The 16,066-nt window shown below is 41.8% G+C and overlaps 1 protein-coding gene across 1 annotated transcript; it reads right to left on the reverse strand.

Moving 5' to 3' along the window:
• Positions 1–237: 237 nt before the first annotated feature.
• On the reverse strand, positions 238–4,582 carry LOC124693723 (protein NDL1-like). The gene is made up of 11 exons (XM_047227139.1): positions 4,452–4,582; positions 2,500–2,599; positions 2,280–2,377; positions 2,093–2,181; positions 1,950–2,010; positions 1,789–1,875; positions 1,598–1,675; positions 1,202–1,258; positions 1,053–1,108; positions 834–969; positions 238–752 (listed from the first exon to the last, which is right to left on the reverse strand). Exons 1-11 carry the CDS (start codon positions 4,512–4,514, stop codon positions 531–533), a joined length of 1,047 nt encoding a protein of 348 aa, XP_047083095.1. The 5' UTR covers positions 4,515–4,582; the 3' UTR covers positions 238–530.
• Between the last annotated feature and the right edge of the window lie 11,484 nt (positions 4,583–16,066).

Below are 16,066 nucleotides of genomic sequence, written 5' to 3' on the forward strand. Positions count from 1 at the left end.
AGAAAACCCAAATGCAACGTCCATTTTATTTTATTATTTCCTAGGCCAGTTTTATGCCACATAACTTGATCCTGGACCAGGAAAAATCGGGTCGCACTGGGACCTGGCCAACCTGGCCTATCTACAGACAACGATGGTCGAACACAAGTTTGCTTCAGGAGACAACAATACCTCACCAGTCTCTAGCTCATAAAAAGAAACCAAGGTACTGGCGAAGTTGGACAAGAGACAACAATGTGCACACCTAATCGGACAGCAGCTCATCAGCTTCCATTATTGTTATTATTCCTTTTGCTTTGACAAACAATAATCTGTGACAATTTACAACTGTTTAATACTACTACGAATCAATGGAATAGAACCCCTCAACAACCAGCCTTACCAAGCCTAAAACTTCTCTCTATCTACATCACAATTACAACATCTGTCCAATTTTCAACAACAAAACTATAGGCTGACACACCATCAATATGCCGACCCCCCGGTTTAACCTAAGCCCTCCAACATTCCCACATTTTCTTCTCCTGTACCTACACTCCGAGATTGGCCCGCGTCTTGATCGGCTTCAACTTCACACCCATGCTCTCGGGCGAGAGGAGGTCAGGGGATATACAGAACGGGTTCAGAGGGCTGCGAGGGCTGGAGCTTACATGGCTCGGCCTGAACAAGCCATATCCCATGAGGAAGTACTCCATCGGTATAAGCATCGCATGAGGTTGCTCCTCCGTCACAACCGACCCGCACGCTTGCACCTGTTAAAACACCACACTCGGTACTTCGGAAAGGACGGAACAAATTCTGAATATTGGACTGTTGGGTAAATAGATAGATACCTCAACGAGAGCACTGTATCTCTTATCAAGTTTTGCAGTCATGTGGACAGCTTCAGTGTGGAACTGGGAGTTCTCACCAACAAATATCAGCGTTCTGCACTGCAGCTGCTTCAGGCTTTCTGTCAAGTCATGCCTTCTGGAAGGCACCACAGCGTTTTGATTCCATCAGCTCAAGTGCAAGTTGGTCAAGCAAGAATGGTACAAGAAACGGGTACATACTGATTGATTGTTTGGATGAACCGCCATATATTCATGCTTTGTCGTTGATCTAGAAACTTCATGAATTAAAGACAGGAGAAATCAGCACAATAAATTTACAGAGGTATAATAGTTGATAATGGAGGACAATAAAATTGCACAGTACATACACTTCTACAGGCCTGCATAATATCAGATTCTGGCACAACAGAGCCTCCCCGCACTCTCTGAGGATAAGAAGTTACAACAGAAGCGATCAATATGCAACTAAGCTAATAGCAGATGGTCTAAAATACTACCTCCGTCCCAAGGAATAAGGCGCACACACATTCCAAGGCGAACTTTGACCATAAAAATTAAGCAACAAAATTTTGGTTATATTATATGTAATTAGTATCGTTGGATTCGTATTGAAAAACACTTTCTAATGATGTTAATTTCATACAAACAATCTTTATATATTTGAAGTTATTCTTAGTCAAACAAAAAAGCACGTAAAACGAGGACGCCTTATTCCTTGAATCGGAGGTAGTATGTAACAAATCACATGCCATGAATATTCGTACCTTGCCAAAATACCGCTGCAACAAACAATCCTTCACCATGTCACACATCCCGTAATAATACAACAAATTTGACATCAACTGAGAAAATGAATTTGTTAGTACAACCTTATTAGTAAGATGAATTCATCAATATACCTTATTGTTCTGTAAGACAAAAACAGAGTACTAGTGGCTATATACTGAATAGCTACCTTATTATAAAACCACTCAGTCCATGAGGGAGTTTTATATAGAGGTGAAACAAGGATAAGACCTAGTACTCGCTCCCTATACTTTGTCTGCAAGAAAGGATATAGATAGCTATTAATAGTGCAAGCAGTAGAAAATAAACTACTTCTATAGAGACACATACTGCGAAGAGAGTAAGAATGTATGCACCAGCGCTGACACCTAAGCACATTACAGAACCCAATCTGGAAAAGCCACAAAGAAATTAGTTCAAAGATGTGAGAAAAACATCTGACTATTACAAAAAAAATTTGAGAATCTGTATACCCGAAGAAATCAAGTACTTCTGCAACCTGATCAGCTAACTCATCAACCGATTGTACAGGAGTGCTTGGTGAAATAGGAGTGGCTCCTAACTGCACAATTGTTGCAAAGGGCAGTAAAGAACAAAAGTATCATATAAAGATAACAAAATAGCAAAAAACAAATTGTAAGAAATAAGTTTGCTAAGAACCTCATGTCCAGGGGGGCTGATATGGTAAATGCAAAAATTATGAAGCAGAAGGGAAGCTGCTTCTGGGCAGAAAAGTAGTCCTTGGAAGCAAGACATATCTGATCAACAAAATGAATGTAAGCCTATTTACTGGAAAATTCATAAATAACCTAATGGACATAGGGTATGCTGCACAAGTGTGCACTTAAAACGGTTTTATTAAATCAATAGTAAAACTTACGGTTCAAAGCAATATCTGGATAAGTAATAAGGGCATGCTTATCATGGTCGCCATACACCGCAACAGATACAGGTCCATGTTTTGTCTGTATATGATGTTCCTGAAGAAAGCAGTACAAAAAAGTGTTATACAAACATGGATCAAGATGGCATGGACATTTGATAAATGATACTCCATGGTTGCATAATTGGAGTAATTCAATTGGATAACTGCGACCAGCAAAAGAAATCCATGTTTGAGCCAAATAAATCATTAAAACAGTGAACCTCGTTATTTTAGCTAGTAGAATATTATGCATCTGTTTATAAACTAGCACTGTTAACAGATGCTTGAAGCAAGGAATTTCCCAAAAATGAAGCAAAGGTTCAGAAATCACGATTGAAGGGTTCTTTGCTTGGTGCCTGTAATACTAAAACTAAGTTGGTAAGGTGCTGATAAGAAAGAATAGTAACAGTTCCATTATGACGTGTGGTGCTAAAGTGATAATTCCTAGACCATCTCCTAGGCCAAGGAAAATAAGGGGAAACAAGGAACAAGAACCACCCAGAAGTGATTCCTCCACCATCTCACAAGCAAATAGATTAAAGCATACTTGTCAGAACAATTAGCTGTTCTGTTCTATCACAGGAAGAATATGTGTGACGATAACTTGTCAGGAAGGAGGCTTGTAAGCTGCATTACCAATATTTAACAAGAAAGCAGGTAATAAGGTAAACCTGCACATTCGATACAAACCATTCACCCATCAACCCCACTTCAGATTTGATTGGCTTGACCTGGGTGATTATTTGGGAACAGTCCAGTTAGTGAAGAGGAAGCTGTCGTTGGCCTTTGCTTATTGTACAATGCAGCAACTTCAGGATTTTGTCCACTAATTATTTGGTCTTACCAATCAAAATTTATTTTTATCTCTTGGAGATCACTTATTAGCTATTTGTACCATATTCATGTGAAAGAGCAAAATCCAACTGCATTACAATCCCAACTATGGCAACATCCGCAAACAGCAAGGAAGGATCTGGCAAGGAAACTTGGGCTCGGAATGGAAGCACAACTAACCAAAGCGGTGTTGCAGAATTGAAGAGGAAAAGTGACAGTTAGGACACCCAAGCTACCACCCAAAAGCGTCACAATCGAATCTTTCTGGTTTCTTTCCTTCTCTTTTTTGATGATCAAGCGATAAGCACAAACAAAGCAGGCGACTGATTTGATTAGTTAGATTAATTAGCACGCTGCCACACACACAGAAGAGGGACCGATAAAAGAAATCCGCCTTGACGAAGGTAGGTAGAGGCCAGCACCCGCAGGAGGCATCCCTAAAAAACTAACACTTCGATACTACACGACGCAGATGGCGAGCGCTAGTGGATGTGGAAAGGAGCGGCGTTCAGAGGGAAACTCCAAATCGGACTTATACCCTGACAAAATATCCTCGTGAATCAAGAAGCAAGGGAAACCCCGAACTACGATTTAGATACCCAAACACTTCGATTCAAATTGGGATAAAACGAAATTCTGAACAAGGAACCAGTAGAACAAACAAATTTGCTAGCCCAGAGAACCAGAACTCTAGTGGAACAAAACAAGGATTAGTTCTGTAACCAAGATTACTTCAGAAGAACTTGGTAAATTCGAGATATAGGGGAACAACACATTTGGCAACACTGAAGAAATGACCTTTTTTTTTCCATTGGACCCCCAAACAATCCAACACGGTAACACAGCTGTATCCAATCGAACCCAAAATATGAGAACACAGCCCAGCTAAACTCCACTACCGCCAGTGACGCCGCACCTTCTGCCCGGCGCACAGACCTTTCAATCCTCCTCCTGCCAGGCAGCTCCAATGCCGCCAACCAAATCTCCCCGGTGCTAGCAGAAATTAACCACGCCAAGCACGAAATTTGCGGATTCGTGCAAGAAAGGGAGAAGTAGCAGTGGGGAGCACGGACCTTGCCGCCGAAGGAGATGCGCTCGATGTCCACGGACACGACGGAGCCGCCGGAGTCGCCCATCCCGGCGGGCCAGCAACCGCCTCCGCCAAAAAAGGACGAGCTAACCGGCCCTCCCCGCTTCCCTCTCCTACCTCGCCCGCGCCCAGCCGCCGGCCCCGCTCTTCCTCCCTCGAAGATGCCCCGCTGCCGACGCTGCTTCTCCTCTTCCTCGCCCACCTGCGCTTCTTGGAGTTCTTGGCCCTCCGCTCCGCTATAAACCAAGCGCCGCAACTCTCCACCTGTACTGCGTTCCGCACCCTGCAACTTGACGGTTATTGCAAATCAGTCCAGATTATAGATTAGTAGGGAATAATTAGGCGGTTTCTTTCCTAATAAGAAACCGGCTAAAAAAAAGAGCGTGATACAAAGAAGACGGCAGGTCAAGGCTCAAGGCCAGACGAGTCCATTGGGTGTCTGCGGTTGGTCAGTCTCACAAGCAGACACGCTGCTACCTTGTTCTTATTCATTTTATTTTAATCATATACGTATTCCTTTTCTTTAAGTGAAAAAATAAAAAAAAATTGTTGCATTTTTTTTAGAACACAAAATTGTTGCATTTTGTATCCCTTCGTTCCTGAAAAACTTCGCAACTTTATCTAGATAAAGAGATATATAGACATGTTTCAGCTATAGATTCATATGTATCCAGAAAAAATTGTGAAGCTTTTTTAGGAACCAAGCACTACTTCAGTTTCAGAAAAAAATAGATCCAGACTTATTTTTACGATACTTAAAAAATAACAGGTTTTGAGGGATATTGAAGTATTAATACGACATTTTTTTATCACAGCAAAACACATCAAAGTATTTGAAACTATGTTACTATGTGAAACTATAATACTGTTGAAATACTATAAAAAATACTCCCTCCATTCGCTTGAATAAGGGGTTAATTTTTTTCAATTTTTTCATCACAAAACAAGGCGCAGGGTGCTATCTCCTCCTAATCTCCCGAAATTATTCTTGGCATGCATTTATGTCTTCCTCAAAAAACAGGAGACATTTATTGGTCGACTGGATTCTGCGGCACGACCGCCATGCAAGGAGATAATCAAGGAGTTGATTGCCAAATTAATAGGGGAACATTTGAAAACTATTGCCCTACTGTAGATGAACTGTCCTTAATAAACGAGCCAAAACATATCACCTTAATCAACGGAACCGAGGGAATACTTTTGCTACCAAACATAGCAATATAGCATAAGGCATGTAAGCCATGCCTTCTTTTAACTCTCTACGTCATATAGATAAGATAATAATTGTAACATATACAATATACTATCCTTTGTAATTAATAAGAATTAATTAAATTTGGTAGGAAATTAGGTTGCTAAGAGAAAACCTGTGGTATAATCTAGGGAGCAAACGGTGGCTCGTTTGTCTAACCTGGCCCTCATCCGAAAAAGGAAAGTTCTGGTTGTGACTTAGCTATTTACGGAAAGTATCTATTTTCTACACACCATGACCATGCACCAGTCCCCAATCACTCGCACCAAACAATAACGGGTCCCCTCCTGGCCTCTTCGTTGCTAGGGCTACCAGAAATTTCACGCAATACCGCACTTTTTTCACACGTGTGTTCACGTGGTCTATATTGTGCATTTCCGGCAAAAAACAAGCAGCTCACAAGAAGGACAAGAATGGTACATATTGCTCAAAATTGGCTAAAATACACAGCATCAGTTCGTATCTTGCGATGTATCCATGTTGAAATATCAACTAACACAGGAAATCTCCGATATCTTAACACTCGACATAGCTATAGAAACCTAGGCATTTTATATTACTTTGTTGACATAACAACAATAGTTGGAAAAAGACCAAGAATGAAGAAAACAAAGCTCGACTAGTTGACATCTTCCAAAAACTGGTTGTTGGTTGATTCAAGCAGATCAAGCACTCACCTTGCTCCTATCCAGATTCTTGCCAAACCAAAAAGCAACGAGTAAGAGTTATGTTGCATTGTCATCTAGGGAGCTAATGTACTTCCGTTATTCTCCATTTTTCGTTGAAATGATCCAGGAATCTAGCCAGGAAAAAACAGAGAACCATTAATGTATACCAAGACAATTAAAAGTTGATGATGTTGTCCAAGCAAAAATGTAGCTAGGAGGCAACTTATCACTGCAAGTTATAAGATTGTTGGGCAACTTTCATACCTTCACGTGCACTATTTCTAGACACACACGAAACACCCTCTACCATCACAACAAATCAACATGTACATCTAGTTGCATAACAAACATGTAATAAAGCAACTTTTGCACAAGCGTGAACCAACAATGTATTGTATGCCACAACTTAGAAGAAATAGAACTCTTGGGTGCATCAATATTTAAACAACTTATCACAAGTCTGAACAAACAAAATACTCTATGCTGCAACTTAGACGAAAGAGAACACTTAGATGAAGCGATAATAAAGAACCTTAGCACAAGCGTGAACCAACAAAGTACATCATTCCGCAACCTAGAAGAAAGAGAACACATGGATGAACCGATAATAAAGCAACTTAGCACACGTGTGAACCAACAAAGTATTGAATGCCCCAACTTAGAAGAAAAGAACAAATGGATGAACCAATAATAAAGCAACTTATCACATGTGTGAATCAACAAGCTATTGTATGCCACAACTTAGAAGGAAAAGAACACTCGGATGAACTGATAATAAAGCAACTTAGTACATGTGCGAACCAACAAACTATTCTATGCCACAACTTAGATGGAAGAGAACACTCGGATGAACCGATAATAAAAAAACTTAGTAACTTAATAAGGGAATAAGAAATTCCTATTCACGGAGGAATAAACACAAAACCCTAGACCCCATCCAACCCGACGATTGCATGGTCAGATACTTAACAGCTAAAAAACCTTGGATCCCCTATAGGTACAAAAAATTAACGGAGACAGTGAATAACTTGATGGGCTAAGCAACTTAATCGAAGGATGACTGCCTAGTTAGACAACAAAAACCAATTCTATGCATATGCAAAAAAAACAACATAATAGATGGACAATAAGCAACTTAATTAATGGTCTAAGCAACTTATCATTTTAATTATCGTCTAGTCAGACAAACAAAACCTATTCATCCAATGAAACACTAATTAACATAATAAGGAACACTAATTAACTTAATTAAGAAGGTTAAAAAAACTCATCCAATGAAAAGAATGGATACCGTGCTTCCGCATATCAATATCAACTTGAGGGGGCCTAAAAAACCTAGCTATACAACTTAATGATGAGTAAGTAAATTAATTAAATTTGATAAGCAACTTAAAAGCCCTAAATTAATGAAATATGCCTGAGCAGAGGACAAAACCATGTACTTCTATTTGTAGGATCACGCTAGGTGATGGGATGACTGCAACTTTGTTAAACCAGCAAACAATAAAGTGGAACCAAGATTGCAACTTAAGTACCCCGGAAAGCAACTAAGCCATGAGGTAACTACGGGTGCGTTTGGTTCTGCGCCAGGGCCAGCCTTACCACAATATTGTCACACCCATGAGGCTTTGGTGTTGCTTGATTGGGTGCAAAATAATTGGTGAGCCTAGGCCCATCCCATGCCTGCCAATGGATTATTACACAATACCGTGCGCGAGCGGAGGGCAAAAAATTGGCTGCCAAAATTTGGCAGGGCACGCCGGGGGCTCAGTCCAAACAGTCCCTACAACTTAGTTATACCAGAAAAAACACAGTGGAAACAAGACTGCAACTAACCTACACCCGAAAAGTAATTAGGTAATGGGTTAAATATAGTGGAACCAAGGCTGCAACTTACCTACACCCGAAAACAACTAGGTGATGGGATAACTACAACTTAGTTATACAAGAAACAACACAGTCGAACCAAGAATGCAACTTACCTACACCCGAGAAGCAACTATGTAATCTGATAACCACAACTTAGTTACACCCACAAACTCAAGAACCTTCAAACTCTTGGATGACTCAACAAAAAAGCAGGGTGATCTTAAAACCTGCACCGGTTTTCAGCAATAACACAATCTGTTGTGTAATCAACTTAATTAAATGTTGTATGTTACTTTACCATGTAGGAAATTCAACTTAATATCATGGCGAAGGCAACTTAACTTTATTGACATTGGATCATTTCTATCCAACTTAGGCTAATCTAGCTATCAAACTTAGTACTATGCTAGAAACAACTTATCTATGTTGCAAAAGCAACTTCAAACTATCGTACAATAAACTGAATTAACTTCCGAAACAATAAAGTTAAAATCATGGGAGAGCAACTTAATCATGATGTCAGAAACAACTTATCTATTTTCCAAAAGCAACTTCATTCTTAATCAACTAGTGCAAAACAAAGTTAATAGCGAAGGGAAGAAACTTAACTATCTTCCCAGAAACAACTTATCTATTTTGCAAAAGCAACTTCAATCTACAAAAAATAAACTTAATTAACTACCGCAAAACTAAAGTTAATAGCATGGGAAATCAACTTAACTATGTTGCTAGAAACAACTAATCAATATTTTGGAAGCAACTTAAATCTATGAGGGAGTAAATCACCTAAAACTAGCTCCCCATCCACCCCTACAAAAAATGATCTAAACCATGTAACCAGCTAAGTTAGTGTGGTTGTTGCAATTTACCTATGATGGTAAAGACAACTTAGTCTATACAGGGGAGCAATTACATTTAGCTAGACAAAACACAGCTGGTCAATGTTCCAAACAGCAATCTAATTAACTGGACACATCAACTTACCAATGATGATCACCTTAGTTAAGACCACAGTCCTTATATATTGTGCGCCAAGCTATCTCATGTTCTCTAGCGATGTACTAGCAAGACAAATCAACCTGCATACCATATAGCCATATGTTGTACTAGTTAATTATCCAAGTGCCTTTTTCCGCTTGCCCGATTGGTTATTGGTTATTGGGATGATAATATCAGCAAAAGCTTTAATTCCCCGATAATAAATTGAAAGCTCAAAAATTCCTGGAAGATCATCCTGTTGCTATACTAGACTCGTGTGGTCCAACGAGAAGTGACCAAACTCATAGGCTGGAACCTCACAGTTTTGTGGTCCAAGAGCATCTCTAGCAGATCCCCCATATTGGCCCGCATATCCCTATTGGCAGCCAAGATGGACATAACGAAGAGCAGCGACTTCAGTATGTTGAAAAGCAACTTAGCGCATGTTTGTAACAACAAAGACAATGTCTAGAAAGCAACTTAGCACAACATATTTTGTTCGAATAGACATTATCCGTAAGCTACTTAACACACATGTGACGCAACAAAGCACTATATTCAGAAGCAACTTAGAAGGCATGTCTCCAGGGCACCTCATTACTGACACACATCCACAAACTCCGTTGATGCTAATAAATTACCAAATCCCTGCTATGAACCGATCAATTGGTCAAGTGGCCAATTTCTAATCCAGCACAAAACACATGAGAATTTGGTGTGTGTAAATCAAAATAGCACCGAATAGTCACTTACATAACCCAAAAAGTCCACCATTTCATGCTTTGTGAATTAACATTGCGCGGACTATTCACATTCCACCTGCAAAAAATGGCTCGAGTTTTTGGGAATATACCTTCAATTTGGGGTGGAAAAATGTCTTTGGAATTCCAAGGCATCCCCCATCATTCTCATGCTTCTCCAGATTCTCGGTCTCGCACTCGTGGACTTTATATCATCACAACCGATCAATTGGGTTTCACTCTTATTAAGAAAGTAGAATTTTAGGCAATTTGGCAAGAATCGGTAGTCAACTTAATTGGAGCGGTGGAGTTAACACCATCTAGCTACTTTGGAGTGTTGTAAGAAAACTCAATTTTAGCTAGTAGGCAACTTAATATTAATAGTTACACAACACTTAGAATTAGTTTCAGGTTGAGTACACCTATTTCGACAAGCAACCCATATGATCTCTCACCAGATCAATACACTCGGTAGAATAACAACTAGTCTACCTATAAATGCAGAGTTGAAGCAAGCATTGATCCTAAGCTAGCAAGAGAAATAATTCATGTACCAAACACAACCTTGAACTTCAGAGTTGGTGACCAAAGGGCTTAGCAACGGGGGCAATAAGCCTTCATGATGTACTACTACTACTAGCTGGTACACTAGTCTATCGAGTATGATCGATCTGGCAACTCCATCCTATGCATGATTTACTACTAGCTGTATGTACGAGCAAACGACGACCGCGCACGACAGGCACATATTTCTCCATATCGATCAGCTCAGCTATACTGCAGTAGTAGAGTAATATTAGGATGCAATATCGCTACACTAGCACGAGTAGCTCGTTCTCTATCTCTTCCTATTGCTATACCAAATTACCAACACATGAAGCGAACCAACAGCTAACTACGGAGCTTTGAACAATCAATATTAATACCAAAATCATGGCTCTAGCTAGCCTGACAGCTGCAGCGAGCATACCCGGATGAACTGATGCTCGGAGGTGGTGGTGCTCGGGCAGCACGTTGTAGTGGTCATACTGGCTGCGGGGTCGCCGATGCAAGGAGGGTAGGAGGCATGAGCTGGTGGAGGTAAGGAAGGGCTGGCGGAGGAGAGGAGGGGCCATCGGATAGGAGTGGGGCCGGTGGAGGAGGGGGGGGGCTGCCTCCGGCATAACGGCTGGCCGGCAAGGCAGCGCGACGGAGGAGATTGAGGGGAAGAGAAAGTGAATCGGTTGCGGGTGGCTGGGAGGCGTCAGGGAGAGGGGCACACAAGAGTGGGAGTGTAGCGGGGGAGGAGGGCCTGAAGTGGAGGAGGGGCGCGCCGGAGTTGGGGGAGACTGGCCGGCGGCGGCGGAGGGGTTTGAGTTGGGAGAGAGGCCGCGAGAGAAGAAGGGGAAAGCGGTTGCGACCACAGCTGTACTGTATCTGTCGTGATCGGAATGATCGTCGCGCGCGGCTCCATCGGACGGACCAGAATCGAAGGCTCCGAAGAGCAAACGAGCACTCGTGCACTTATTAGCACTTGGGTTGGGATAATAAATCAAATGGTCTTTCTCTTATTTTTTAAGGGATCATCCCTTAGCTAAGGGAAGACAACATTCTCTTTCTCTATTCTCTTTCCTCCAACTTAACAAATATCCTACATGGCAGCTCCAAGTGAAGGTTGATGTCACTGCAATGTACATGCCCTAATACTTCTTTGCTAAAAATGTACTCTATCCATATCAATTTATAAGTTTGTTATGTGCTTCGACTAAAAATACGTTGACAGATTTGGTTGAAAATTAAAAGAAATAAGCCACACAACTTATAAGATTGGAACTTAATTATTTAAATTTTTCATAAAAATGATATAGAGGAAGTAGTATTCCACCCTCCTAAATAAATGACCCATAATTGAAGATCCGTTGGAAGCTTGGAGACATTATCAAATGTGATTCTATTAAAATAAATTAGTACTAGTCCCTACGTTTATAAAATGATGTCGGATATTTGTCTGAATTAGAATGTATCTATACACTAAAGAATATTTAAATACATTTAAATTTAGACAAACTTGCGATGTTTATTTATAGATAGGATTTTTGTCCATTAAAAATCAATGCTAATGTTTCCTACATGAGATGTGCTTAAAGGTGTCCTGCTTTCCCCACGCCCCCGCGACGACTACGACCCGCGCGCCCCGTACTTCCACGCGCTCCGTACGTCCACAAGCGAGCCGAGCGCATCGCTTAGACAAAAAAAAAATAATCCGGCGCGTGCACACCTAGCTAGTATCCATTGCAATCCACACACGCAAAGCTAGCTAGTACGTATACAGTTTTAAAAAAGTGCACAAATATTGTACGAAAATAGTATGCCTACAAATACAACTACAAACAAATTAAAGTACAACAAAAAAAGAGTATAACTCAGTTAAGACACGAGCACAGTTGCCTACATACCACGAGTACAGTTACATACAGAGCACGAGTACAGCGAATGACGAGTACATTTTAGTGAAGACACGGGTACATTTGCGTATAAAGCACGAGTATAACCACACACACGGCGAGTACAAGTACAGCTACACACAAACGAGTACAGGTAAAAAAGTACAACTGCACACACGAGCGAGTACAGTACAGAAGTACAGTTGCACACAAGAGCGAGTACAACTACCGAAATACAATTGCACACACGAACGAGTACAGCTACAGAAGTACAGCGACACACACGAGCGAGTACAAGTACATCTGCATATACGAGCGAGTACAATTAACAAATAAAGGGAAAAACTGCACCAAATACACTAGATAGAGAAGTACTTATCAGTTAAGCACGAGTACAGTTAGGCACACACGACGAGTACCAACAAACTAGTATTGGAAGTACGAAAAAAGTATCTCGAAACCTATTAATATGGGATCTAGTTTTGAAGATCTCGACGCGAGGATCTCAAAAGTAAAAACGGATCGTAATTTAGACTTGTGGTTCTTAACATATTTCATTTTGAAAAAAAACAAATATAGAAAATAAAGGAAAAAAAGCTGAGCCCTTTTGCCTTCTCTATCCCCTCATCCCCATCTTGCTTCCCCTTGCGATATGTGGCGAGCAGGGAGACCACTTTCCAGGGATTTTCTGGCACCACAGCGCGCCACTTGTCGCGTGCGAAGCGAGTTATCTTTCCTTCGCGAAGGTCGATATTTTTTTAGAGTTTTCGCTTGAAGGTTCGATATCTTGTGGAAATAATAAGAGCTTATTGGGCCAAGATGCCAGGTTCCGACAAAAACTGCACATGAATCTTAGACTCTATGTTCCTAAAAAAAAAGAATCTTAGACTCAAAAATTAACAAAACCACCTTTCTGGAGCTTAGACATTTAAAAAGAAATCACATATTCATATAAAATTGAACTATGCACACCGAATGTCATTAAGAAATATTTTTATTCGCAAACCAAATGAAATGAATACATGGATCAAAACTTAAAATACTTCTTAATATATTTTAATGTGGTGCTGGAAGATTAAAGTTTTCTAGGTATGGTTCTTCGAATCTTGCTTCGCCGATCGATTAGGATCTTTTCTCATGGTTGCCACGAGGATGTTTGTCCTTGCAATATTTGTTTCGACTGCTACATCCTCAAAAATGGTGATTCGTACTCTCGGGTTCTCGGTGACGTCGACCAAGCTGTTCGATTGCTTTTCTCTGGTATACTGGTGTTGGTACTCTTGCCGATGGTGATTGACTATTTCAATGGTTGTGCGCGTGCATGTAGCCCTGACATTGCGGCTGAAGTTAAAATTATGGAAGAACCTTCGTTGGTATTTTCAGGTCTATGAACTGTGGTTTGGTTTCTATGTTTGGCTGCCTCAAAAAAAGTATAAGATTATGTCATGGAGAAGAAATAGAAAACCTCGAAGATTTGTTGGTTTCTTTCATACTTTTTCTTGTAATAGTTGAAGTCAGCTGGTGTTTCATTAACATGTACTATTTGTTACTATAAATATATGTGGTATTGATTGTAAAAAAAGCCGAGCCCCACCAGGTATTACGAATTGACCGGTTCAAATCATCGCAATGGGTTCATACTTAAATTAAGAGCATCCAATAAATCTTGGAACTCGTACAGTTCAATAAATTTCAACTAAATCATCACTGACATATCAATATATATAGCATAGCATGAAGACACAACCTAGCATAGCAAGGACCCATGGTAACCAAGAAACAAGGCAGCAATTGATGCTCACAGTGACTCAAGCCAAGCCCTAGCAGAACTAGTAATCCCTAGATAATGGCAGAGGATAGAACAATAGCAACCAGAGGTTATTAATCAAGCCACTAGATAAGCAAGACCAAGCCCCATCCCTAGTCCTAGCACCACTAGAGGAGAAAGAAGAGGAGAAAGCAGGGAGGAAAAGGAGGGGTACCTGGAGCAGCAACACTGTGGTGGCATCCATGGCGGCACGACGGTACAAGCTAGTCACGGTGGTGTCACCTGCGTCGAGTCGCGACCAAGCCTGGAGCCATGCCAAGTACCGGCACCACCAGAGCATCGCGGAACACCACCAGACCACCAGGGAGCAGCGCATCGACGGTGACGCGTACAATCGCCAAAGCCCTAGCTCCCAGATAAGGTTGCACGAGCCACCGAGGAGGTGCCCATCAAATCCATACCGGGGCGCCCGCCTCTTATCCTGCGGCAGGTACGCCCGCCGTCGCATGATCTCCCAGCGGCGAGCAGGGGTGCGCACGGGAATTACGGGGACCGACACCCTCGCACGGTTGAGGTGCCACCCGTGTGGCAGGTGGACGTCAGTCCACGGTAGAGGCACGTCGGCCTCCGCGAACTGGCGGCAGTCTCGACCTCCACGTAGACGTGCCGCTCCGAGCGCGACACATGTGGAGGACGAGGTGGCCTCTGCGCCACGCGGAAGAAGCGACGGCTGCCGTTGCCACCGCCGCCGCCGGCCTCGTGGTCGTTGCGGCCGGGGCGAAACCAACCGCTGCCCTTCGCCACAACCTCGAGCTAGGGTGCCGCTAGGGTTTCAGTCGGTGGGGAGAGAGTGTGTGCGGAGTGGGGACTGATGTGGGATCGAGGATGACGACGGGTCTTCATTTAAGAAGATCACGTGGACCCACATCGCCTCGGTCCCCAGTCGCTGCCATGCGGGCCCGACGCAATCTAGTGCGGACACGTGTGGACACATGCACTATCCGCGGCCACCGCAAACCCAGCTCAAATTTAGGCTAGAGATGCGGACCAAACAGATAGAAACCGTGACGACGTCGGATACGGCAAACTGCGCAGATACGGGTCACCGTTGGAGTTGGAGATGGCCTAACGCTTCTCCGATTTCACGGCTGACCTCATTCTCCCTCCCCCTTTTCCCCTGTGCATCCAATCAACTACCCCGTCCTGTCGTGGCCACCGGCCTATTCAAACTTTATTTTACATGTCATATTCCCTAATATACATAGTAGGTATGTGCTGTAAAATCTATTCACGGTGTTTTGTGAAAAAACAGAAGAAAGAAATCTGTTCTTGCCATTTTGCCTAAAGTTACATATGAAATGATTATGTAAGAACCCATTCACCGGGTCAAATTAGAAAAATTTCTTACGTATTCAAGCTAAATTTTTACATGTAATCTTGGTAGGTGTGTGTTGTCAAATCCTTCCGTGTTGGTTGTAAAAATTGCACAAAAATCAAGTATGTATAAATTCATGTGACAATAAATTCTTACATGTATTACCTCTTTAAATTACATGTCATTTTGCCTTAATAGTCTGTAAAAATCCATCCAGAATAGTATTTTTTGAGGGGAAATCTCATATATTACTCACTTTCAAAGTTTACACCATCGCCCACAGCGAATTCAGAAATATAAGCTGGGACTGGGGCCAACCAAAGGTTACAGGTTTCAGACTGAAAAGCTAGTTGCGCTAAATTGTGGGCAAAACAATTCAACTTTCTGCTCGTGTACTGCACGAGACACCCAGGCAAATGCAAAGCAACATTAGAAATATCCTTATACACGCTCCAGAGCTTAGACGGGTTAGGAACAGGGCTTCTTGACGCATTAACAGCAGCTATGCGTCAGACATAACAATTG

The sequence above is a fragment of the Lolium rigidum genome, chromosome 1, assembly GCF_022539505.1.
Source record: "Lolium rigidum isolate FL_2022 chromosome 1, APGP_CSIRO_Lrig_0.1, whole genome shotgun sequence".
NCBI classification, from domain to species: Eukaryota; Viridiplantae; Streptophyta; class Magnoliopsida; order Poales; family Poaceae; genus Lolium; species Lolium rigidum.

Excerpts from the sequence above, each read along its gene's own strand:
- LOC124693723 (XM_047227139.1), bottom strand. The coding sequence starts at position 4,514 with ATGGGCGACTCCGGCGGCTCCGTCGTGTCCGTGGACATCGAGCGCATC. Across the intron at positions 2,378-2,499 it reads TCCAGATATTGCTTTGAACC|ATATGTCTTGCTTCCAAGGA; the intron begins GTAAGTTTTACT and ends TTTGTTGATCAG. Across the intron at positions 1,876-1,949 it reads ACATTCTTACTCTCTTCGCA|ACAAAGTATAGGGAGCGAGT; the intron begins GTATGTGTCTCT and ends CCTTTCTTGCAG.